The sequence below is a fragment of the Palaemon carinicauda genome, chromosome 18, assembly GCF_036898095.1.
Source record: "Palaemon carinicauda isolate YSFRI2023 chromosome 18, ASM3689809v2, whole genome shotgun sequence".
In the NCBI taxonomy this organism is placed as follows: Eukaryota; Metazoa; Arthropoda; class Malacostraca; order Decapoda; family Palaemonidae; genus Palaemon; species Palaemon carinicauda.
In genome coordinates, this window is record NC_090742.1 from 40068028 (window position 1) to 40094928 (window position 26901).

The 26901-nt window shown below is 37.0% G+C and overlaps 2 protein-coding genes across 4 annotated transcripts in view; one reads left to right on the forward strand and one right to left on the reverse strand.

Annotated features, from left to right (window-relative positions):
• Nucleotides 1-5621: 5621 nt before the first annotated feature.
• On the reverse strand, nucleotides 5622-13270 carry LOC137657054 (uncharacterized). Of its 3 annotated transcripts, none has more exons than XM_068391420.1 (6): nucleotides 13138-13252; nucleotides 9729-10450; nucleotides 9359-9565; nucleotides 8765-8944; nucleotides 8430-8523; nucleotides 5622-6459 (listed from the first exon to the last, which is right to left on the reverse strand). In XM_068391420.1, exons 2-6 carry the CDS (start codon nucleotides 10384-10386, stop codon nucleotides 6354-6356), a joined length of 1245 nt encoding a protein of 414 aa, XP_068247521.1. In that variant the 5' UTR covers nucleotides 10387-10450; nucleotides 13138-13252; the 3' UTR covers nucleotides 5622-6353. The 3 variants fall into 3 exon arrangements, with proteins under 3 accessions (XP_068247521.1, XP_068247522.1, XP_068247520.1); XM_068391421.1 differs by having other exon boundaries at nucleotides 5623-6459; nucleotides 9359-9592; nucleotides 9729-10262; nucleotides 13138-13270; XM_068391419.1 differs by having other exon boundaries at nucleotides 5624-6459; nucleotides 9359-9592.
• Nucleotides 13271-13700: 430 nt separating this feature from the next.
• Nucleotides 13701-26901, forward strand: part of LOC137657789 (mini-chromosome maintenance complex-binding protein-like) — a 69161-nt gene continuing 55960 nt past the window's right edge. Inside the window, exon 1 of the mRNA XM_068392307.1 lies at nucleotides 13701-13889. Coding sequence (XP_068248408.1) covers nucleotides 13832-13889 — 58 coding nt within the window. The 5' untranslated portion in view covers nucleotides 13701-13831. The remainder of the gene's footprint in view (nucleotides 13890-26901) is intronic.

The following is a 26901-nucleotide window of genomic DNA, read 5'->3' on the forward strand; positions in this document are numbered from 1 at the left end:
AATGAATTAAGAATGGGATACCTCGCTATAAGCGAACACGAAGAGAAAATCGCGGACTTGGAAAATCATATCGCAGTGCTTACTGTAGATACAGCAAATTCCAACCGATTGTCGGTCTGAATACTACTGATCTTACTGGTAATATAGTGACTAACTCAATAGACAATGATACAGCATAGAATATTATCAAATGATTCAAATTTTAATTACCTTATTGAGATGAAACATTGATATTCCAATTGTTTTAGAATGATATTACACTCATAGGTGTGAAACAATATTTTTCAGTATCAACCAATACTGAACATCAGTTTCTCAGTTCGAAGAGCTGTGTTAGACAGGCAGAATCGTGGATCATGTTCCAAACTAAACCGTGATGGATGTTTAGGTTTAATGTTCAACGGCGTTGAAAATCCTTACTGACACAGATAAGAACCAGGGAACATCAGCAAAGAAGCCAGAACTGTAACAAATACAACAGGGTAAATCTCACAATTTTAGACCAGAACTTAGTCAGGGAAAGTGTTTAAAATGCATTTTCTGCAAGAGTCGCTCATGTTATCTGGGAAAAGGTGCAGATCCTCAATGAATGGGGTTCTAATCAATTTTGATTCCACTCTCTCTCTCTCTCTCTCTCTCTCTCTCTCTCTCTCTCTCTCTCTCTCTCTCTCTCTCTCTCTCTCTCTCTCCATATTTAACTAGAAATCTACTTTTGAATCCCTGGGGGTTTGTGAACCCCAGGTTGAGAACCCCTGATTTCTATAGCGTTGGTCTATTGAGAGTACCACAAAGGCATAGTGTGAAGTTAAAACTATTTGCAGACAAAACGCAATTTTACTTTTCCATAAATAACATACATAAATAATACACACACACACACACACACACACATATATATATATATATATATATATATATATATATATACACACACACATATATATATATATATATATATATATACATACATATATATATATATATATATATATATATATATATATATATATATATATATATATATATATATATATATACTACTTGGGCATGTTATTCTACGTTTAGAATTTATAGGCAATGTCTTGGTGGATTTCATAACTGGAAGATAGCTTCTCTTCTGAAAAACTGGCCTGCAGATAATTTTCAGAATACCAGGATATTGCATTAAAGCTTCTCTACATATTATTTGGTGTCGACACGTGTTTCGATTCTTCAGGACTACACGGGCTGATTGAATTACACTTTAATATATAGGCTATGATGGTGAAAATGTTGATGCCAAAATATTTGGAAAATAAAAAATTAATTGACAAAAATTAAAAAAAGAGAGTTTTAGATTCTTGAAAATGTAAAGATGAAATTTACGATTAATTCTTTAAATACATGAATTATTTTTCACAAGGCTTCACAGAACTTCAAGGCCGATCTTGCATGCCCTCCACTGTTTCGCTGAAGTTTACATTTCCACTTTTTGCAGTCAGATTGACATTAGTTCTCGACGAAAGTTATGTCATATTCAAAGCAGACTAATTCGTGAATCTTACATGCTCCATCAAAAATTAGACGTTATTCTGAAAACTATCTGCAGGACAGCTCGTCATGAGAAAAGCTATCTTCCAGTTTGGAACGCTACCAAGAATTGCCTATTCATTATAAACGGTGAGTAACATGCCTAAGTAATATATATACATATATATATATATATATATATATATATATATATATATATATATATATATATATATACATATATATATATATATATATATATACATATATATATATATATATATATATATATACACACACACACACACACACACATATATATATATATATATATATATATATATATATATACATATATATATATATATATATATAGGCCTATATATATACACACACACATATATATATATATATATATATATATATGTGTGTGTGTGTGTGTGTGTGCGTGTGTGTGTGTAGGTATGTGTTTGTCTGTATTTTTCTAATACAAAAGCACTTTAGAAACCTTGATTTATTTATAACCAATGCAGTATTACTGAATATCAATTAAAATGTTAGATAATTGTCTTCTGTGAATTATCAATTAAACGAAATTTAAAATGTGAAAGGCATTAAAGATTTAACGTTAAAATTGGAACCGACGAACAAATTATAGCTATACTAAATCGTAAGAAAAAAAAAACATAGTATGCTTATAAAAGCGATAGCCTTGACTTGATAGATATTATGATTGAGTTTATAGCAAAGAATCAACATCGTCAGTATGTTTTTTGGTAAATTAATCAAGTAGGCCTACCGGTGTTGATAGTAGTTGTGTAAAAACTCCAATTGGTCATATGAAAATAGTCCAAAATTGCATTTTTTATGCTGCAATTTGCTGTCAGATACGCAGAAATTGCGAGAGTGCCATTTCAAACGCAGCCGCCCCCCTCCTAACGGAAAAAATTTTCCTACGCCATTGATTTAGGCGTCCCCTATTTAAATTTTCAGAATCTCGTCACCCTGTTTACGTCCTGTTGCTTTTATGGCAGATAATGTTATTGTTATATAATTTGAGAAAACATTCCTCATCCAAACTTTAAAATACTAGTAACCGATCAAACAAAATAAAATGAGTTGAATTATAGGAAATTTGTTGCCTATGCTTTTTGCCTTTATATTATTAAGAACACTGTCACGTTCTCGTACGGCCACAAGAAATACAAAACAGTGACGGTAAATTTAAAATTTTATCACATCCCAGTTTAAAACTTCATTACAGTGAAAAACTGCCTTACATCCTGTTCCTCTCATGACAGATCTTGTTATTAATGACTATATAACAAGTGAAGTAGCAATGCAATAAGTTTAGTTTACGGTATTTGCTCAAGATATTTAAACATACCAAGCTGGAATTACCGGCTTTTGTATATAAACCGACCGGTAAAGCCGTTATAAAACACAAAATCTTTATTTTACTACCGTAAATCCAATGAGTAAACTATGTGTAACTTTTAGCTTGCATAATACCCAGCATGAAATCCAATATTAGAGGATAAAACACAAATCACAAAAGGAGCATTACCAGAGGCTATTGCTCGGATGAAGACAGATTGCAGACTGATTTTGAAGTTTTGAACGCTTGCCGCGTCCAACCGACGCAGGCTATTACGTCATAGCCCTCACACGGCTGGCATGCCCAGGCCTTCTGTATTGAGACGGCAGTGGTATAACTCTTAAATTTTTGGGCGTGATTCTCGACAGCAAATTTACTTTTGAGAAACATATTAGGTCCGGCTTTCTTCAATTGCACGAAAAATTGGCCTATTGAGGAGAAAGTCTTTTGAGATTTTCGGTGATCAATATATTCTGAAGAAGCATTTTAATTCTTTCATTCTACCTTGTTTCGATTATTGTTCTCCTGTCTGGTCTTCTGCTGTTGATTCTCATCTCAATTTGTTGGACAGGAACTCACGGTCTATCAAATATTTTTATTCCTGATCTAGATATCAATCTCTGACACCGTCGTTCAAGTAGTTCTTTATGCATGTTGCATGAGATTTTTCAAAATTCTGACCACCCTTTACATTCAGATCTTCCTCGACAGTACCACCCTGCTCGTAATACCAGGCATGCAGTTAATTCTAAGTCAGGCCTTCTCCATCATGAGGCTCAATATTACACAGTATACTAGAAGTTTTATTCCATATGTGACCAAGCTGTGGAATGATCTTCCTAATTGCGTAGTTGAATCGGCAGAACTTCAAAAGTTCAAACTTGCAGCATTTTTTTTTTTTTGAATAGGCTGACATAAGTCTCTTATATAGTTTATATATGAAATAAATGTTTAGATGTGACTGTTTTAAAAATATTTTATCTTAATTGTTCATTATTTCTAATATCGTTTATTTATTTCCTTTCCTCACTGGGCTATTTTTCCCTGTTGGAGCCCTTGGGCATATAGCATCTTGCTTTTGCAACTAGGGTTGTAGCAAGCTAGTAATAATAATAATAATAATAATGATAATAAAAATAATAATAATAATAATAATAATAATAATAAGTGTAACTTGGGAATTTAAATAACAGAAACGGGAGCAAGACTGATAAAAAGTCTCACCTCAGAAAAGGATCACTCCTACGCTAATTGATTTACACTGGTTGCATATTAAAGCTAGAGTAGTTTAAAATATGTACAATAACCCATCAAGTTATCAGAATCGTACGTCCAAAACATCTAAGAGAACTCACATACATCGTGCAGCCAACGAATCGTGTTGACACGAGAATAGTTACAGATGGTTTAAAATTATTGGAACCTAGATGTCTACTGTTTGCTCTAGAGCCTTTAAATATGCGGCCTCAAGAGCACAGTAAACGATACGCTCCCACTAGACATCCGAAAGACTGAAGATATTAAGGCTTTAAAGAAGAAACTGAAGACTCGTTTTCTAAGCGACTTCGATAATGTGGATTTGACAATAAGCGAGCAATATGGGGCGTGAAGTGCTCAATGCCCTGGAATGTACACGATAAAAGGACTGCGAAGGTCCTGTAGAGAGTAGGGTTCGCGTGCTGTATAAGACCAAAAGCAGCCCTTAAAAAAATTATCAGTACATTGGGTTAGAGTTCTCTTGCTTGGGGGTACACTCCGGCACACTATTCCATCTTATTTCTCTTCCTCTTGATTTGTTAGTTTTTATGGGAAATATATATTTTGATGTTGTTACTGTCCTTAAAATATTTTATTTTACCTTGTTTCCTTTCCTCACTGGGCTACTTTCCCTGTTGGAGCCCTAGGGCTTATAGCATCCTGCATTTCCAACTAGGGCTGTAGCTTAGCACGTAATAATGATAATAATTCCAAGGGATCGTTCATCGGAATTATTTACTTTAAAAAAATTTGAGGAAGTTTGAGAAAATATTACACCTGATGCGAAACTGCTTGAATTTGGTCCAAACAGATCATATTCTTTACTCTAGAGGTTATTTTACACATGCTTCTTTCTGATTATCGGTTTTCAGTGTTTTTTTTTTTTTTTCGCCTCAAGCTTAGAACTATGTTGGCCCCCAAAATGCCAAACTTTCGTGAATAGTTTTTGTAGTTGCACTATATCCATTAGAAATTGACCGATCATTTATTTCCTTATTTTGGTTAACAAATGTACTTGCACCGATTATTTTTTCTCAAAGGGATTGCAGAAACTAGACGTTTTATTCTAATCCGTATAAAAACTATTCATGTATGTGTATGTATATATACTTATATAAAATTTTCATTAAAAAAGTGGGAATTATTGTAAAGCAATAAGTTGTTCCCCATTTTCATCTTTAACAAGAATTTTGTCCAAGTCAAATGTTAACAGTATAAAATAGATTAATATTAAAGATAAAATGAAGTTCAAACTTGAAGAAAATATTTTGCAAAAGTATATAATCATCAATATATGAATTGATTTTTTCGTCTCCATAATTACCTAGACCAAAAAGCTGAACTCATCTTTGTGATACCTACATTAACTCGCTCCCATTTTCTACTGATGAATAACACGTACAAAAAATCATTGAAAGATTAGGTTCAAAGACAGAGAGCTAAATTTTGTATGTGTACTTATGTATCCAGGAAATTTCACAAAGAAATGTATTCTTTCCATACTTATGTGGTCAATGAGTCTAGAAATAGAAATGAATATATGCCAAAACTAGAAAAATTTAACAATTGTTTTTTGTCTTTTCATTGGCATTAAAATATCAAAATGCTACTTACTGGTAACAGAAGTATTAACCAAAAAAAAAAAAAAAATAATTCGATATTTCATTTCATTCATAAAAAAATCTAAATCCTAAATACATCAAAATAAATTAATAAATTAGGAAGATACTGATAATATTCTTAGATCTTCATTTTTCACCAAACAATCAAGCACGAAATATTTTCTCTGATTCAAACCACAAGGAAAAAACGTAAAATTCTGTCATTGCTTCTTAGAAGTCATTTAGCAAAACAAATCCAAACAATACATATGACTCGATCCCCTTTCTCAAGTTTAAACCTAAAGGAACTAAACAAGTGTGCAGCAGAGACCTTTAGTAGGATGTTCAAGAAAGTGCTGATAAAGACTAAATAGAAAACTAGAATGGATTACATGAGCTAACAATGTTGCACAGAATATTATGCATAATTACATGCTATTACTAACTATCCATGAATTGGTCCTCATAAGAATTCTATTATCATATTAATTATCAAATTGACCCAAAGATCGACGGGGAGCCAACATATCTTCTTGAAGAAATATCAGGGTAAAGAACGTCCCAAACAAAATGGGTCCTCCTTGCTGCAAAATTTATGCTGCCGTTATTCAAGGCGAGAAAGGTTGTCTTGCTATTAGACGGTTGATTTTGCCCGCCAGCTGGTGCATCTTCAAGAGGTATCGACTGTGGAAAACTTCTTCCTCTAGATCTGCGCTGAAATGTCCAATTGGCAAATTAAACTTTTAGTACTTACTTTTTTAAATCTTCAAGAAAACAAAACATGTCAAATAACTCTATTCCAATCTTTAAAAACCAATAAAAATCAAATCTTGAAGGATCTCCGGGAGACGGCAGTTTTATATCATTCTAGTATAATCTATTAAGCTAAAAAACTCATGAAATATGAATAAAATGTACCAGTGAATATGACATATCAGTATAAAAAAGCAAAGCAATGTATGACAAATATGAAGACCCTACTGAATATGATAATATCAACCATAAGAAAAGTTACCCAAAACATATTACAAAGCTTCACCGCCTTGGTGTGCCAAATGCCATGTACTGCAATTGAAAAGCAAGATACATTGTCAGCTGATGCAATCTGCTGTCAGTTTTCATATTTGTCCCAACAATCATTTGTCGAAGAGTATTTTCAGCAATAAAATAGGAACCGGGAAATGCTGGGATTTTTTAAACTCAACTGCTTTAAACGGCAGTGAATAAAAATACCGATAATTCATAATGAATCGGGTGGATCATTTAATATTAAAAACGCATGCGCACACAAATAAAAATGTGGTGATGAGAACTGGCCAACCCCGAGACATGAATTTGGCATGTCTGAGGCCTTTGTCCTGCAGTGGACTAGAAAAAGTTGCATTTGTTGTACATATAATAGAATATCATGCCTGCTTCTAGAAGTTGAGTGGCCAGTTCGAATTTTTAAACACCACAACACTCATTGTTGTATTCATCGCTCCTCATCTAATTCTGGGTTAAAATTGAAATATATATATATATATATATATATATATATATATATATATATATATATATATATATATATATATATATATATATATAATATATATATAACAACTTCAGAACCATTATGGAAGCCCCCCTCCCCCCAAAAAAAAGAAAGAAAAAAAAAAACTATTTTATCTCTATATCGGCCACAATTTTCTCTGCATTATCACCTAGCCAAGGCCCAGCGAATAACTACCCACACATTTATATCCACATTTCAGAACAAATAATTCCAATTAAATACATCTCTAGCAATTATTGAAGTTTAGACAATGAACAACACTCAGTTAAGAGATGAGGTTTATTTCGAAATGGTAAGTGCAATCTTATCTTGCTCAGACGAGAAACCAGAAGGCTATGAACCTGCAGAATAAGCTTCTATTGGAATTGAGTGCCCATATAAAGAGAATAGCTTAAATTTCCCAAGTATACATAATCAAAATAATAATAAATTGAACTGAATGTATTTATCTAAAAGTAAACAACAAATGAGTAAACTAAAAATAAAAAAATAAATCAAATAATCAAAATATAAAGGAATAAAATCAATTAAACTTGATTAATTAAAGAGGTAAAACTTGCAACAACCAAAATAAAAGATGGTTGGCATATTGACAGTAATCTGAACAGCAAAAATTTTTGTTGAAAGATTCAGTCTTGAAAGGTCTTGAACATGACTTAAGTATTGAATAAGTGTTCAAGATGATAAAAAAAAGAAAAAATAATAATAATTCAAAGCTGCCAGTAAATATCAGCAAAGTTCCGGGATGTAAATGAAAAAAATAAACAAATTTAATCTTCGGTCAAAGCTTGTACGAACAGGACCCCGAGGAACACTCAAAATGAACAAGAAATCAGACGCAGTGTAATCAACAACAGATGTTAACTCTTACATAAAGGCATAACAGAGTAAACGGAGATGAGAAAGGTCACAAGCTGGGAGTCTGTTGGACAGAGCCAATCTTTTGTCACAATAATGCCACGTTCCTTGCATGTATGAAATAATATCAACGATGTCTAAAAATCAAGATATGAATGAACTTACTCACTGGATCTTTTCAGAGGTCACGTTGGCTGATTAAAAAAAAAGATGGTATGATGAATACAGTATGTATAAAACCTACCATATAATTCATAACAATGCTACTAACCAATGAGCTGCCTGTTGGCTGCTCTTCAGCATCTCCCTCACGGAATCAGTGTACATTTTCACTTCAGCTGATACCCTATCTTGCAGTACAGTCTCTTACAAAGATAAAGGAGTTATGAATTATACACATGCTTGAGTTACAGCCTAAAATATCAAAGTGAGACGCAAGGAAGAATATTCATTAAAAATATTCACAATATACCAGTCTTGCATTATATAGTCTGAAGTTTTTACTTGGACTAAAATATATACATCTAAAAAGCGAGTACTGTATGACTAATAAAAATTAGTATTTACGTATAGCTGTCTCCAAATTAACGATACAAAATAACTTACCCAACACATCAAAGACTTCATGAGACACGCCAGGGTTTGGTGACAGTGCAGATCCTTCAACAAAGCAACCGGAGTCATTATTACTTGGCGAAGAAGCTTCCCAGCCAACTGCACCATCCTGCGCCGGTGCTATGGAAATTCCATACACTTCAGTCTCACCATTCCTTACGTGCTCTTGGTCTGAAAAAAAAAAAAAATGATTACAGTTAAAATATAGAATTTTCCTCCTAATTCCTTTAATATTAGTATTAATAGTTAAGCTACAACACTATTTTGAAAAGCAGAATACAGTACTATAAGCCCAAGGGCCCCAAAAGGGAAAAAATAGCTCAGTGAGGAAAGGATTAAGGAAATAAATAAACTACAAGAGAAGTGATGAATCATTAAAATAAACTATCTTGAGAACAGTAACAACATTAATATAGATCTTTAATATATAAAGTGTAAAACTTCCAAAAAACAATAAGATTAATAAGATAGAATACTGTGACCGAATGTACCCTCAAGCATCTGCAAAGAGAAATTATATATAAAAAATATTGCAAAAGTATATTGAAAATTGTAAGTTACAGATTTGGTAAGAAAATATCATACCGTAAGGGAGTTTATCCTGGATGTAACTGTATGGGATATCCATGTGCAGCCGCTTCTGTGATGGTTCGGCAATAGGGTCTCTGACAATCCCGTTTTCATTGGATTTGTTGCAGCAGATATTATTCATGGAATAGTTCTCCCTTGCGAGATCAAGAGCATCCATTCCTGTGCTCAAAACCCCACCTTCTGTTTGCGTTTCTCTTGAATCTGTAGACATTTTTGAGTCCTGATGACCTGTACATCATAAAATAATTACCAGTATTAATCTTAAAAAACTAAAGAAGTAACATTATGGCATCAATATATTCAATCAAATGCAAAAAAAAAAAAAAAAAATTAAACCATCTAAACAGGTCTGAAAAATACTGACCTCCTAACTGAAGAGAGTCTCGGCCAAAGTATGGCAGATTGTCACAAATGTATTGAGATGATACCTGCTCATGGGGAATTTGATACCCAGAAATCTGGTGGCCGATACTACCAACCTGTTGACTGTTTAATTGAAGATCGTTGCTATTTAATATTCCTGAACACCAAGTTGTGCTTTGTTCATACGGAAACGTCATATTTTGGACGGCATCCAAGTGTACAGTTTCAGCATTATGAGTCTTGTTAACAGACAGTGAGGGCCAGAAGCCTTCCATGGGTTTGGAGCGAGTAGATATGCCTTCCAATGAAAGAGTAGAAGTGGTTACACTGAATGTGTGCGGTCCTTGGCCCAGCGGAGACACGGAATATGGAAGTACTCTATTCAGATGTAAGTCAGTTTCTTTAACTGTCTCGCTGGGATAGACTGGGATGTTACAAGTTCCTGGAGGTAGTGATCCTGCACTAGGCGGATTTAGAGATGATTCCAATGGCATTGCAACCGTATGTAGCCCAAACACCAGACGTTCTCCGCTTCCTGAAGCAATCAGATCATTTTGGCAATGCAGTGTTTCTACAGGTTCACCATTGATACAAACAATACGATAGCTTTTCAGGTGCAATGTAGATTGGGTACCAGAAAATGGAACGGAATTTGTCATAAAGTGAAGCTCAGGTACTGCCTTATCAAATTCAACTAATGCAGTCTTCTCATTGCTCTGAAACCTTCAAAACGTTGGTTAGGTAGGCTATGCAAAAATTTATCAGAATCTTCAAATTTACTTTTGCTAAATTTAAATTTAATTAATAATAACGCAGACTTAGTATCTAAAATAAGCTGCTACCTGAAATGCAAGACAAACATTTATAGTTTTTAAACCTTTGACTCAAATCGAAATACTTTGGAGTTTTGTCATGACAAAGTCACAGCAACCATAAAATTTCTGCTAACATCTTGTTTTTTTTTCCAGACAATCTTAAATATATGATTCTTTGGAATACTTAATATCAATTCTTAAAAAATGCAAAGCGTAAATTTTTGCTTTGCAATATCTTGATATATATATATATAAGACCTATAATAAACGGGGTTCGGCAACAACACATAATTTAAAGTAAATGAAAAATAAATATCAGCTACAACTAACCTAAAAGTAGTATATTACCCATAGACAAAATATAGCGTTTAACCAATGAAAATACCTCCGCCCAACACCTGAACTCGTTGTAGATTGCCTGGCACTTCCGCAATACTGCACACTAAGCTGGACCAGAGTCATATCTGTTTTGACTCTGAGCTGGACAACGACACTCGGCCATCACAAACGGTGGAACAAATATCTCATGAATGTGTCACTGAAAACTGGTTTATTTTTTCACGACCATCCTCTCTTGCGGCAACTGGTCTATTATTAACTTATAGAACATTCGTTTCGGTTTGCGTGACAAGACAAGCAATGTTTGATACTAGGTCTACATAGAACAAAGCCTTTATCCACACTACATATGGTTCGTCAGGGGAAATATTTTAACAAATCTATTGTTTAAAACATAGCTTTTCATCCTACCACAGAAAAAGTATAAAAACAATGAAAATCAATTATACAGAAAAATATATGAAGGGAGGCATACACAGAAATCTTTGTTGACATATGTATATATATATATGTATATATATATATATATATATATATATATATATATACAGTATATATATATATATATATATATATATATATATATATATATATATACTATATTTATCAGGTTATATTAGAATCCAACTTATCAAAATCTACTTTAAGCTAAAACAAAGAAAAAACGCCATAACAACGAAAAAGTTGGCTCCCAAATTCCCCAAATTACAGAAAAAACTATCCAGGATATTACAATGATGTATGTTATGGCACCTATATACACAAGTACATTTACACATATCACAGATAAACGCAAGTTAAAAAAAATAATAAAATTACATGACAATTAAAAGCGAAAACGTTTGAAAAAGAATAAATGTACATAAAACTAAGACCAAAAGATACAAATAAAAAATAAATCAGCGCAGAAACACACCATTGAAGAACCAAACTGAAAAAAAGTAAATTTCGAGTAAAAAGAAAAGAAAAAAGAGCAATTATTCTTTTCATTTAATTCTTGTAATGAGACTGGATAACATTAGTTTTAGCTCTAGTAAATGTTTGAATGATACTGAAATGGATAGAGTATTCCTTATATGCCATTATGATTTTTCAGTGAGAAAGGGCGTACTCCCTGACAGATCTCTGAGTGGGGTTACGCGTACCCCAGGTTGAAACCCCCTGGTTTACTGTAAACATTATGTAAGTGTTAATAACGTCTAATCACAAATCTTACTCGACACTATCCTTCGAGGATAACGACAGTGCCAAAATCAACCCAAATCTATCAAATACATAATACACCACCTACTCAAATCCATTCTACATATATGAATGTATATACTCATTTTCTAAATCACGTAAATGGTTGGTCAAATTAATACTCAAATAAGAAAGCAAAATATAAAAAATATGTGGTGCATTTATATCTACGCACTGAACATTGTGAACGTGCAGCATTAAATACATCAAAAGACGTGTATTACCATTTAAACTATTAAATCTATATGGAATATATGTTGCTTGTAATTTTTCTACCTTTTACTTAAAATTATTCTATTGACATCATTACCTCAAACAATAACATATTCAATTAAGTTTTTTGAAAAAGTCCAATTCCCTCTCATGTAAACACAACATAGGGTATGTCATTCCGGCCATATTGAGGTACAAAATTTTTGTCCTTTTCAAGTTTCAAGAGAGATACCCATGGTCTGAAGAGAACTGCTACCACCCACTCAGAGGTAAATTACCAATGCCATGTAACTTGATATATATATATATATATATATATATATATATATATATATATATATATATATATATATATATATAATTCTACCCTACAAGGGCTGTCTGAGATACTTGGCGTAATTGCGTAAATATTTCTGTACTTATATCTGTATTTCTAATTATCTGAAGTCCAGTGATAGCCTAAATTCTAGCAATGTTTACCGGTACCAAAGAGACAAAGATGTCCATAATATCTATGATCTTTAAACCGTCCGCAGGTCGTATTTACGATCCATAGAATGAAAATATTGGAAATGACTATCAGAAATGAGACACATCTCATGCACTTACAAAAACACATATGGTAGCTGGCCTCATTAACATCATAACATGCCATGATTTCTGTCCCCTCCCCCACAAAAAAAAGGAAAACAATGGGTAGTTAAATAGGACATACACATTTCCTTATTAAGCTTGTTTCATATGACGACCAAGTGAGTAGATTCACAGATGGAATTACCAAACTTAACAACAAAGTCTTACCATATTTAAATTGACGAAATTCTTCAGCTGACCTATAACACTTCAGCTTAATGTCAATGCAGACATCAACTGAAATTTTGGCGCCAAGCTGTCAAGTGTCAACATATCAGCGTCCTGGCGATTAAGTCAAAACTCATTTTTTTCAGAATAGTTAATATATTAATTATAGATATTGGCAATTTTCATAGCATTATTGTCTAACTTAAATTTTTACATTAGTTATAATTTTTATTACTATAGTTCTTACCCGCCAAAAACACCCAGCCACAAGGCTGACGGACATAAACAGAGCAGACGACAACAAGTGGATCAGTTATCAGTATTGCAAGTTCTGAATTTGCTAATGTAAGCGATATATGCTAATATTCGGACAGACATTAAATCTAATTTGTTTGATGCTTATCACTCCTTAATGCTACTGATAACTGCATTAGTATATAGTATTTGTTATGATTAACTTTTAAATAAAAATAAATGTTCAAATATCATACTAATTAATAAACTGTTTCTTTTAAATATAGCACCCAGATTTCGGAACGGCTTGCTGACATTTGTATCACTGCTCCTCGTACATGTGTTGTGTTGTGTTGCAGTTGCACTCTCTTCCACGTTCAAGAAACTTGAGAAGAGTTTCACTTCCCAGCCACGTAATTAACATTTGATTGAGTTTGCCATCCAACTTTAAATACTCACTATGCCTGGTATAGACGACTGGACCCTAACACCACTTAGAATTGTTGATAGATTTTTCGGTAAGTATGCATGATGTGCTCAACATGGAATTGTTGATGGATTCTGTGAGGCCAATTATAGCCGTATTAGTCACGTTAGATTTAGTTCAGGCTGAGTTTTATAGTATTTTGTTTGTCTACTGACCGTGACAGAGAACTGCTTATCATAGTCTTCATAAGTAGCACAGCTCATGCGTAAATTTGGTTGTACCCAAGTCAACCGACTTGCATAATTTTCATTTTAGGTAATTTTCTCTGATGGAGGCTTAGGGGTTATAGCATTCTACTTTTCTAACTAGGGTTGTAGCATAGCAAGTAAAAATGATAATGATAATTGGATGTAGGCTAGGATATCCGAAGCAATATACAAGACATTGCATTAAGGTTGAGGGGTGAGTGACTAGTCCGTTTATTACTACTACTACTACTACTACTACTACTACTACTACTACTAGCTAAGCTGCAACCCTAGTTCTAAAAGCAAGATACCATAACCCCTAAGGCTCCAACAGGGAAAATACTCCAGTGAGGAAAGGAAGTAAATAAACTACAAAAGAAGTAATGAACAATTATGGTAGAATATTTTAAGAATGGTAACATTAAAATCTTTCATATGTAAACTATTAACACATGAAGTGCTAGGGGGCTGCTATCAAAGGACGACGGCCGCATCATGTGTCGCGATTTTATCATAAAACTAATAATTTCTCGTTACAAATTAAATTACCAAATATTTATATATCAAAGGAATGTCCTTGAAATTTAGATTAATAACTATTGATTAAATCTAACAGAAGTGTAAACAGTATATTTTTGAAAAAAATTCAAAAATATAAAATGATGAACCCATGTAAAGAACTTTTTCATTTTTGATGGCTTGATAAAATAGTTTTCGATGCATTTTGATTTTATGCATGTCAGAATGTTAGAAAATTTAGTGAGCTATCAAGAGAAAATTTATAATAAATAGACAAGAAATAATTTTTTGTTTAATGGATGTGTTTGTGTGTATTTGCATATGCACACTCCGGCCAACACTACTATTGCCTACTATTGTTACCTACCTTAGGAAACAAGAAAAAATAAAAGCATATGTGAAAAATATATATAAAACCTATTCATATAGGATACTACACATTTAAAGACTTCAATTTTGGGTAAATATATGATACTTTAATTTCTAGCCAAATACACGAACCATATATTTTTCCTACTCGCTATCTTGTGTTTTATGCATTTCTGACCATTTCTGACCATGGTTTTTGGACCCCCTTATAATAAAGACATTTTTGGGGGACCCCAGTGGGAAACCGAAGTTTTTTTGGGTGGGGAAATGTCATAAAAGAGTGATTTGCAGCAATAATGATGGTCAGAAATGTAAAATAAGCCCAAGATAACCAGTTGAAAAAAAAATGTGGTTCATGTAAATGGCTGAAAATAGGCCAAAACGTGATTATTTAACATTTGAGATTTGTGGAAGGGTACAGAACCTAACAAACTCACCTAACCTAACCTAGTAGTTCCCAGGTCACAACCCCCAGCTGGGGGCAAACCCCCCCGTACCCCCCTTCCCAGGTCACAGCCCCTAGCCGGGGCAAGACCCCCAGACCCCTCTTCCCAGCTCACAACTGCCAGCCAGACCCCCCCCCCCCCTTCCCAGGTCACAAACTAAAAGTATATCACAAATAAATCCTTAGATGATAAAAAAAATAGCAAATAAATCCTTCCATTATGAAAAAGTAAGTCACGACTAATTCCTTACGTTATGATTGACATCATCGCCTTTTTTTTTCTTGGCAATTTTTACAGAAGCTTTGCAGTAGAAAATGTGCTGGCCTTCCCTGAAAATTAAGTCGGAATCGGACCTTTGAGGCCTTATTTTGCTGTTATTTTTTTAATTTCACATAAGTAACAATAGCTTTACTGTACAGTGAACGGAGAGCATTTCCATCATAATCAATTGCCGACATAAACGAAATTATACTAAATTTCGAAATAGATTGATGTGCTTCCCTTGAGTTCACTGTAGGAGAGACATCTTTACGAGATGGTGGTTAATTTAAAACTGAAGGCGAAGGTGGGAAAAAAATGGCTGTTATAGAACGACATCTGGGAACTTATGAAGAAGTACTTGTAAGCTGTTAATTGGTTTAAAAAAAAAACCTGACAAATACTTCATTTTAAATACACAGAAAGCTCCCCAAACCATGGGAAAAAACGCATGCGCAATAAGTGCCCTTCAAATAATAAGTGCCCTTCAGTCTCTCAGATGTAAACAATGTACTTAAAGTGAAAAACTACTTCACATTTTAATAGACCGATACATAAATTATTATGCCCCAGCCCCTATTAAACATATAGAGAAAAATACCAAACTAGTCAGCACTCGTCCATATCTTATAGCGAATTCCAGTTTCGCTAGAAATTAGAGTATTATATATTAACCCAATTTTGTGTTATACATACTTTTCAGATCCTTTTTCAGGTAGAGTCATTCGTACCCATAAATTTTACCGCTTGCGTTTGGACAATTGTGACTTTCATCATTTGATATGTCACAATCACTGTCATTGTCACTAGTATATGATGGAGAATCATTATCATCATGAGAGGCCATTCTAATGAATAAAAACAGAAAAGGATAAAATGTGTTTGAAATGAGAAACATTCTTGCCGCTGACATAAACATACCTATATAGCTCCGCCCAGCCCCTGAAGTTCATGTTACCTTTTCCCTTTTATTGTATGTAAAACCATGTAATATCTGACAACCCTTTCCTCCAGCTGCCACTGATTGGTAAAGAATATATCTACGTCACTGAGCTAGTCTCAGGAGGGCCGAGTCTGAATCCGCGAAATTTGAAAAATGAAGCATCACTAATATCGATGTCGTCCTTTAACAGCTCATAATTGATAAAACCGACCCACAGCACATGTTGGGTTAAAAGCTTGATAAGCAAGAGGAAGAGAAATAAGATAGAATAGTGTGCCTAAGTGTACCCTTGCAAGAGAACTCTACCCCAAGACAGTGTAAGACCATGGTATCCTTCTAGAAGGGCTGCTTACCATAGCTGGAGTCCCTTCTTCCCATACCAAGAGGAAAGTACCCACTGAATAATTACAATGCAGTAATGAACCCTTCGAGTTAAGAAGAATTGTTTGGTACAGTAATCTCAGAGTTGTCAGGTGTTTGAGGATAAAGGAGAATGTGGTAAGAATACTGTAGGTCATACTATTCGGTGTGTGTGTAGGCAAAGGAAAAAATGAGCCGTAACGAGGAAGAGGGATCCAGTGTAGTACGTCTGGCCAGTCAAAGGACCCAATATCCCTCGCAGTAGTATCTCAACGGGTGGCTGGTGGCCTGGCCAACCTACTACCCTATTGTCAATTAGGGTTTAAATGTAGGTTTGCGATTGGATGGGTAGATAACGGGAAATTCTTTCCACTTCTATTTTGACTGTCTTATTGTGCTTTGATTTAATGGAATTGGTAGGGTACAGGTACGTCCAGACCTAAGGGTACCTCTTTCCCAAACTTACTTAAGCAGGCCAAACTTTCTTAAGCGTTTGGGCCAATCCTTAATGTGTGGCGGTGGGTAAACAAGACAAACCCGGCGCGACTAGCCTGTCCTCTCATCCTGTCAGCATGTTTGACCGGATGGGCCAATCCCGTCGTGATTGGCAGTATGGCCCTCCAGTCTCGTGCGTGTGTGGGCTCGGTTTAGCATTCTGATGGGCTTGATCCACCTTTTTCAATATTAAACTTACCCGATAATCATGTAGCTGTCAACTCCGTTGCCCGACAGAATCCTATGGAGGGATACGCCAGCTATCACAATACTAGAAGGGGGTGTACTTACCAGCGCCACCTGTGGCCAGGTACTCAAGTACTTCTTGTTGACACCTCCTCAATTATTCCTCTGTCGTGCTTCTGGCAAGACGTTCTGGGATACGCTTATGTTCTTGGAGTATTTTCACGACTTTGGTGAAGTATTTCTCTTTGATTTCGGCTGTCGCTTTACTGGAAACTTCTATATTAGCTTAGTTAGCTTTTGGAATTAATTTGATTAATTATGGTGACGAAGAGAGTATGAACTCTCTTTCACCTTTTTAATGGCCGACCCTTCCCTTAGACGGAAGTGTTGGTGTCTAAGAGAGTATAGACTCTCTTTCTTAATTTTGCTTAACAAAAGTTATAGATTTATTTTATATCTCTCCGCCTCTTATAGGCCTCTTCGATTAACTTCCTTTTTTTATAAACTTATTAAAATTAATTTTTATATTTGTTTATATTCGACCTTCCTAATAGTAGGCGGTCTTTTCTTGGTACCGAAGTTAATTAACATTGAGCCCGTCATTTCGGTTTTACCTGTTAACATATTATGCTATTTTAATGTCTTTGAAAGAATTTCTTTGATAGTCTAGTACTGTTTTCAAAGTTGAACTAACGTTTTGTTTTGTCTCTGCAGTTGTTGACGTTCAGAACGTTCAACTTGCACTCTATCGTTACGATAGAGAAAGAATTTTCACGGTTTCACATTGCAGTAAGAGTAACCGTGTCTAGCGTTTTGTTCATTCTTTCTTAACTTAATGGTTTTAATCCTAATAAAGGAACTTTTCATTTTGGGAATATTTCAGTTTTTTCCTTTAACAATAATATGTTTTAACGATATATATGATTGGGCTCTTCTCTCAGGTTCTAAGTCAAGAGAGAGAGAGAGAGAGAGATAGAGACGGAGGGAGAAAGAGGAGGATAAACGTTTCATTCAAGCCTGCCAGGCGTACGAGTAACGTTGCTATCGTTTTTGCTCTTCTCCCTAGTCTCTTTAGGGGAAGAAAGTAAACGTTTCTAGAGTGATCTAGTGTTTAGTCTCTTTCCAGCCACTGAATTATTTATCTTTCATTAGATTTTTCTGTTACATTGTAATTCTGTTTTCGCAATTACTAACTTTTGAGAAAGGATAGAATTGCGTGTTTCAGGTACAAACCACTTAAAGTTTCGAGTTCAGTGAAATAAGTGCAAACAGAAAATCAAAATGATAAGTGATTAGCGCAAAGTGTGTCAGTGTTGTGCGTGAGGGTACTTCTGTGCGCGCCAGTCGTTCTCCCAGTCCGGGACCTCTTGCAAGCTCCCAAGCCCAGGGGAGAAGCAATGTCGAAGGACAAAAGGGTTCAGCAGGCCTTGATCGGCGCACAGAAGTATCCTCGGTGGTTGTGGGCGTGTCTTACCGAGACCGTCACTCCCACCCGCAGACGATTGAGCCCTTATTTTGCTCGTCTGCAGAAGAAATTTAGGGGAGAAAACGCTGGTCTCAGGTCTCAAGACCTCTTAAACATAAAGTCCAGACCTATGCCAGACGTACGAAGTTAGAGTTCAACAACCCGGATGCAGTCATTGGGTTAGCTCTGACTCTCCTCAGTCATCAGTTGAATGCACTCCGCCTAAGAGGAGTAAGGTTCTGCCGCAACAGATCTCTGCTGTTTAGGCTTTACCTCAGCAGACCTTAGTGTCTGCCGACCCCAAGTTGACTCTACTGCAGTCCATGCAGTCACAACTTTCGGTCTTGATGCGTGAGTGTCGGGCTGAGAGTGTTGCGCCTCCGCCTCCGCCTGCGCTCGCTCCGCCTGATCGCAGTACCACCTGCCAGGCGTACGATGTTGAGCCACGTTCTGAGTTGGCTGTTCCCAGTGGTGCTCAGCCTCCGCCTTCTTTAAGGCAACCTTTACAATGGGATCAGGAGGATTATACCTCTCTTCCTCCGCCTCCACTTGCTGCTCCACCAGTGATGCAACACTCGGTTGAGGTACAACAACCTCTCCCGTCCTTGAGTCAGTCTCCTCAGCTCTCGCTGCAGCGAGCTCAATCCTCCACAAGGCAAGCACCACTACACCTTAGCCTTGCGCCTCAGGAGCCTCAGCTTGCGAGACATTTACCTTGTTCTGCGCAGCCTCTACCTCATCGCGCTCCGCTCACACCACAGGAACAGGAACTTGCTACTCCGCTTCCGCCAACCGCTCAGCAAGCGCAACCCTTGGGTTCAGCCACTCATGCCAGGAGTCAGCCTCCTCCACCCATGCGCCTACCTTCTGCTACTTCCTTTGATCAGCCTTTGCAGACTGAGCCTCAGGTGTTCCCTCAACAGAGTCTTGAAGAGGAAACCACAACTATTGTTGTTCCAGCTCGTTCTGACTCTGCTGTTCAGCATACCTTACCTCCATTTTCAAACCTTATGATAATGGAGGTTATTTGTATTACTTATAAAAATATATTTGTATTCCTTGCAATATATTTTTAACAATATCGCAGAATATGGCAAAAAATATGAATCATGAGTTATGAATGTAAGGTAAATATTATGTTGATATTTAAACCCCATGCAAGCATGCATAAAGCACTCTAGCACTGGTCATGGAATTTCTGAGAAATGTTAAACGCCATGCACACGCTCTGCTTACCTTACAGCATGCTCTACATACAGCATGCTCTGCTTACAGCATGCTCTGCATACTACATGCTCTGCATACAGCATGCTCTGCATTCAGCATGCTCTGCATACAACATGCTCTACATACAGCATGCTCTGCATACAGCATGCTCTGCATACAACATGCTCTGCATACAGCATGCTCTGCATTCAGCATGCTCTGCATACAACATGCTCTGCATACAGCATGCTCTGCATTCAGCATGCTCTGCATACAACATGCTCTACATTCAGCATGCTCTGCATACAGCATACTCTGCATACAACATGCTCTGCATACCTTACCGCATGCTTCTCAGTCACACATCTTTGGTTGTTGCCAACTCACTAGACTGTCAAGCAGTTTCATAACGTTGCCTTCTAGTCTGCTGCTTTTGCACCAGTGAACCCTCACTGAGAGAACTTAGCTTTTCTAGGATATGGTCCCTGTAGATGAGAAAGTTCTTTTCTCCCTCCTTCTGATATTCCCTTGAGGACTCTGTCATTTGGAGGGAGCCTTTAGCTGCATAGCCTCCTATGGACTTTTATTTAAGCGTAACATGCTTCCAGGGAAGGTAATGGTTCCACTTCAGTCGCTAATCCCGTCTGTTACCACACCTGCTCCCATAGACCTTGAGCTGTGTTGCAAGACATGCAGTCCAAGCTTAGTCCTTGTTAGAGGATTTTTTGTTTACGGAGTCAATGTGTCACGGGGAAGACGTTCAACAACCAACAGAAGTGACTTGTTGTGACGCAGTGCGGCAACCTCAGCAACCCGATAAGGAGTTGTCTGTACGACCCAGACAGTCTAGACAGATTCGGGTTGTCACTGTACTTCCTCGCTTGCCCATGATTGACAGTTCACAGACTGTGCAGCAGTACCATGATCTTGTGTCCGGCTCCGTCAGACGACTGGCTTTTAAGAGCTCCCACAAGTCGTCGCTGTCTGGAGATTTTCAAATGGACTATGGATCTGACCAAGGAACTGGGCCTCCTGGTCAAGTTTGAGGAGTCTCAGCTCGTTCCATCCCAGACCATTGTCTCCTTGGGTATGGATCTTCAGAGTCGAGCTTTTCGGACTTTTCCGTCGGCCCCAAGGATCTTCCAAGCCCTAGAATGCATCCAGAGCATGCTGAGAAGGAACCGATGCTCAGTCAGGTAGTGGATGAGTCTAACAGGGACACTTTCATCGCTGGCCCTGTTCATCGTGTTAGGGAGACTCCACCTCCCCCCCCTTCAGTATCATCTAGCTGCTCACTGGATAAAGGACATGACGCTAGAGACGGTCTCAGTTCCTGTTTCCGAAGAGAGGAGGTCTTCTCTCGCGTGGTGTAAGAACAGCTTTCTTCTCAAGGAAGTCTACCTTTGGCTGTTCAGAAACACGACCGCCGTCTCCTCTCGGACGCATCAGACACGGGCTGGGGTGCGACTTTGGACGGACAAGAATGCTCGGGAACATGGAATCAGGAGCAAAGGACACTTCACATCTTTGCAAGGAGTTGTTGGCGGTTATTCTGGCCTTGATAAACTTCAAGTCCCTCCAGCTTAACAAAGTGGTGGAGGTGGACTCTGACAACACCACAGCCCTGGCTTACATCTTCAAGCAGGGAGGGACTCTTTCGTGGAAGTTGTTCTAGATCGCAAGGGACCTACTCATCTGGTCTAAAGATCGAAAGCTAACTGGTAACGAGGTTCATTCAGGGCGGTATGAATGTCATGGCAGATCACCTCAGACGGAAGGGTCAGGTCATCCCCACAGAGTGGACCCTTCTCAAGAATGTTTGCAACAGACTTTGGGCCCTGTGGGGTCAGCCAACCATAGATCTGTTCACTACCTCGATAACCTAGAGACTCCTGTTGTATTGTTCTCCGATTCCAGACCCAGCAGCAGTTCACGTGGATGCTTTTCTGCTGGATTGGTTCCATCTCGACCTGTATGCATTCCCGCCGTTCAAGATTGTCAACAGGGTACTTCAGAAGTTCTCCTCTCACAAAGGGACACGGCTGACGTTGGTTGGCTCCGCTCTGGTCCGCGAGAGAATGGTTCTTAGAGGTACTGCAATGGCTGGTCGACATTCCCAGGACTCTTCCTCTAGGAGTGAACCTTCTAAGTCTACCTCACGTAAAGAAGGTACACCCAATCCTCCACGCTCTTCGTCTGACTGCCTTCAGACTTTCGAAAGACTCTCAAGACCTAGGGGCTTTTCGAAGGAGGCAGCCAGAGCGATTGCCAAAGCAAGGAGAACATCCACTCTCAGAATCTATCAGTCTCAAGGGGAAGTCTTCCGTAGCTGGTACAAGACCAATGCAGTTTCCTCAACCAGTACCACTGTAACCCAGATTGCTGACTTCCTGTTATATCTAAGGAAAGTAAGATCCCTTTCAGCTCCTACGATCAAGGGTTACAGAAGTATGTTGGCAGCGGTTTTCCGCCACAGAGGCTTGGATCTTTCCACCAACAAAGATCTACAGGACCTCCCTAGGTCTTTTGAGACCTCAAAGGAACGTCGGTTGTCCACTCCAGGCTGGAATCTAGACGTGGTCCTAAGGTTCCTTATGTCATCAAGATTTGAACCTCTCCAATCAGCCTCTTTTTAGGACCTCACTTTAAAAACTCTTTTCCTCGTGTGCTTGACAACAGCTAAAAGAGTAAGTGAGATCCACGCCTTCAGCAGGATCATTGTTTTCACATCTGAAACGGCTACATGTTCCTTGCAGCTCGGTTTTTGCTAAACGAGCTTCCTTCACGTCCTTGGCCTAAGTCGTTCGAGATCCCAAGCCTGTCCGACTTGGTGGGGAATGATCTGAAGAGAGTACTTTGCCCAGTTAGAGCTCTTAGGTACTATCTAAAAAGGTCTTAACCTTTACAAGGACAATCAGAAGCCTTATAGTGTGCTATCAAGAAACCTTCTTTTCCAAGTTCTAAGAACTCAGTTTCTTACTATTCAGGCTTCTGATTAGAGAAACACATTCTCATCTGAAGGAAGAAGACCTTGCTTTGCTGAAGGTAAGGACACTTGAAGTGGGAGCTGTGGCTACTTCAGTGGCCTTCAAACAGAACCATTCTCTGCAGAGTGTTATGGATGCAACCTATTGGAGAAGCAAGTCAGTGTTCGCATCATTCTATCTCAAAGATGTCCAGTCTCTTTACGAGTACTGCTACACCCTGGGACCATTCGTGGCAACGAATGCAGTAGTAGGCGAGGGCTCAGCCACTACATTCCCATAATCCCATAACCTTTTAACCTTTCTCTTGAATACTTTTTATGGGTTGTACGGTCGGCTAAGAAGCCTTCCACATCCTTGTTGATTTGGCGGGTGGTCAATTCTTTCTTGAGAAGCGCCGAGGTTAAAGGTTGTGATGAGGTCCTTTAGTATGGGTTGCAGCCCTGTATACTTTAGCACCTTTGAGTTGATTCAGCCTCCCAAGAGGAACGCTGCGCTCAGTAAGGAAGACGATCTTATTAAAGGCAGAGTAACGGTTCAAGTCGACTTCCTTACCAGGTACTTATTATTTCATTGTTATTGTGGATAACTGATTATATGAAATACGGGATACTTAGCTATCCTTTAGTCTTGTACACTGGTTTTTCACCCAACCCCCTGGGTGTGAATCAGCTACATGATTATCGGGTAAGTTTAATATTGAAAAATGTTATTTTTATTAGTAAAATAAATTTTTGAATATACTTACCCGATAATCATGATTTAATCGACCCTCCCTTCCTCCCCATAGAGAACCAGTGGACCGAGGAATAATTGAGGAGGTGTCAACAAGAAGTACTTGAGTACCTGGCCACAGGTGGCGCTGGTAAGTACACCCCCTTCTAGTATTGTGATAGCTGGCGTATCCCTCCATAGGATTCTGTCGGGCAACGGAGTTGACAGCTACATGATTATCGGGTAAGTATATTCAAAAATTTATTTTACTAATAAAAATAACATATTTTGCCATGTACAGTATTCCATACTTCGTCCCTTGATCGGAGCACTTTTTATATTACAGTATAAAGTTGAACTGGTTGCCTTTCACAAGTTTGTAATATTATGCATTTCATTGCTCTTTATTTTAGGTTTTCCCCTCAAATTTTCATTCACCAAGTTATGATTACCTTAAATTCCCTCTCCTTTTTCATAGTATATTTCATCTTTAAAACCACACAGTATTCTGTCTTATTCATGCAATAGTATCTTGTACTGTATTCTGATAATACTGTAAACCGATATTGAAACAAAAGGAAAAAAATTAATATTCTGATTAAGTTTTATGAATTCTCTTCATAGGAAAAAACGAAGGTGTAAAATATGGATAGAGGATAAATTAAGTAGCTACTGATAATTCTACTAACTTATGTATATCTCTCTCACATTTTCTCTCTGCCTATATCAACGCAATCGTTTTAAAATTTCTATAAATTAATGCGAAAACAAGTACACCTAATTAAAAGAGTAGTAGTGCTTCAGCATGAGCCAGGAGACACTTGGACTCTCGGATTAATGGGGATAAACGGAAAAGGTAAACCTATAATGACTTCAAGAGATATAAGTACTGTACATTAATACCTTAGCGGACAAATCACCACCACGAAGAAACCGATAGAGAATGCCTTTTACGTTCCTTCATATGATTATTTCAAGTCAGATTTCATAGATTTATATTATATAAAATATCGAGAAAGTAAAATGTACCAAAATTTGGCATTTTCAAAATTAGATGTAGGCTACCAATTGTACTTGATACCCAGTAACACCAAATTTAGTTAACAAGTACAAAAAACGTTATTATGTGCGCCTATCCTGGGTGCCCATTCCTCTTGAACTAAGCAGGCTAGTCCGTAGCATGTGTGGGCATTTCTCATTGGATTGGAGCGTCGCTCCAGTCCTTAAGGACAAACCGTACGGTCAGTCCTCTGCGTGTATGGCCAGTTTTAGATAGCTATGTCCTTATTTACCTGGGGGAGTGCAACCTCCTTCATTCACCATGTAGCAGTATTTCTAAATTTGATGCTTCCTCTTCTTAGGTTTGTTTTTCGTATGGGGAAAATATTAATGTAAAATTTGATTTATGAATAACATCAAGTAAAACCATTTCCAAGGTTTTCGATATATGCTGTGTAACTTTTATTCCATTAAATTTTCCATTAGGGAGGGAAATGAGGAAATATGCAATCTGTCTGTTAAACTACATTATATATGTGGTAGTCCCAATTAGTAAATGTGTATCCCATCTCTGGCACTTGAGCATCCAAACCTTGCATTCTTTAACTGAACCTGGGACACAGTCTTTACTGAGTAAGGCTTTGCCATCAGGAACCTAAGCTGTCCTAGTGTTTCTGGTTCCTAGGATGCTCTGTCTCTGCTCATTACTGGAATGTGATACAGGATCTATGTGGATCAGTGGTCCAGTCATGGCCTGAGAAGATATAGTTACAGGATTCTTATGTTATACTTAAACATATGGTCCTATATAACTTCGGCTAAATATATTTATGCACTAAGTATAGTAGCTTATTTCAACAAAATTCTTAAAAGCTTAGTGTTCCAAAATTGTGACAAAGTTGGCTGTTAGCAGATGAGATAAGGATTGAGTGCAGAAGTTGCTAATCATTTTCTCTGTTGTTTGTCAAAGATACTGTGATGTAAAATGTTTAAGGACTCTGTGTCCTACGTTGGGTTACGAAGGCACCTGAGGTTTTGTTATACAGTATACTGTACTAGTGCCACACTAATGGTTGATATTTACTAATACTTCTTTTGTTTGGGTTTTTGCCATATTCTGTATAACTGTAAAAGACACTTAGTCTATCTGGTACACATATGCTGTAATTTGTATTTTGTTTTTGCATTTACTGTACACCTCTTGTGTAAAACAGCTATTTGATTCCTGTCATTGTCTACCTTGTGGTTATGTTATGAGTTTTGTAGATATTTCAAGAATTTGTTAGGTTGTTGGTTGCAGTGGGTAGAACCTATGGTTGGATGTCCTTGCCTGTATTTTGAAGAGTTTAGGTTTGAATTCATACTGTTATTTAAACCTGTAACTTGACTTATCAAGTCCTAGGTCAGATTAGGTAGGGGATTGGCTTCAGTCACCCCATTAGGTAGACCCATTCCTCTTGCGCAGATTAGGACATACAGTATTCCTTTCTTTTACAAAAACCCCAGTTTCCCCATTTACACCCCTCCCCATTAGTTTTAACCATAAGGGATATACAGTATAGTGAATAAACCAAATAATTTCATGCTAAAATCATTAGATTGATATAAGAAATTATAAGGTAAGCTATATTTTTGAACTCGATGTAGATTTTAAAATCTTTACATTGTTTGTTTAAACACATTATTAGAGTGTCTCAGTTTGACTCAATGTAGATTTTAAAATATTTAGGCTACATTGTTTGTTTAAACAAACTAAGACCCATTATTAGATAGTCTCTCTATCCTAGATCCAGTACTGTTGAAATACTAAATGGAGATGTATAAGTGATACTGAGGAGTCCAAGAAATATTATCCCTATTTTCCCTCAAAATTCATGGCATGTCGTGTACTGTATATGAAATTTAAGATGG

Bases quoted from the DNA above. Each gene is read 5' to 3' on its own strand.
- LOC137657054 (XM_068391419.1), bottom strand. From the start codon at position 10,386: ATGACAAATTCCGTTCCATTTTCTGGTACCCAATCTACATTGCACCTG. The intron at 8,945-9,358 runs GTATGATATTTT...TTTTTTTTTCAG, and splicing joins CCAGGATAAACTCCCTTACG to ACCAAGAGCACGTAAGGAAT. The intron at 6,460-8,429 runs GTTAGTAGCATT...TGGACATTTCAG, and splicing joins AGCCAACAGGCAGCTCATTG to CGCAGATCTAGAGGAAGAAG.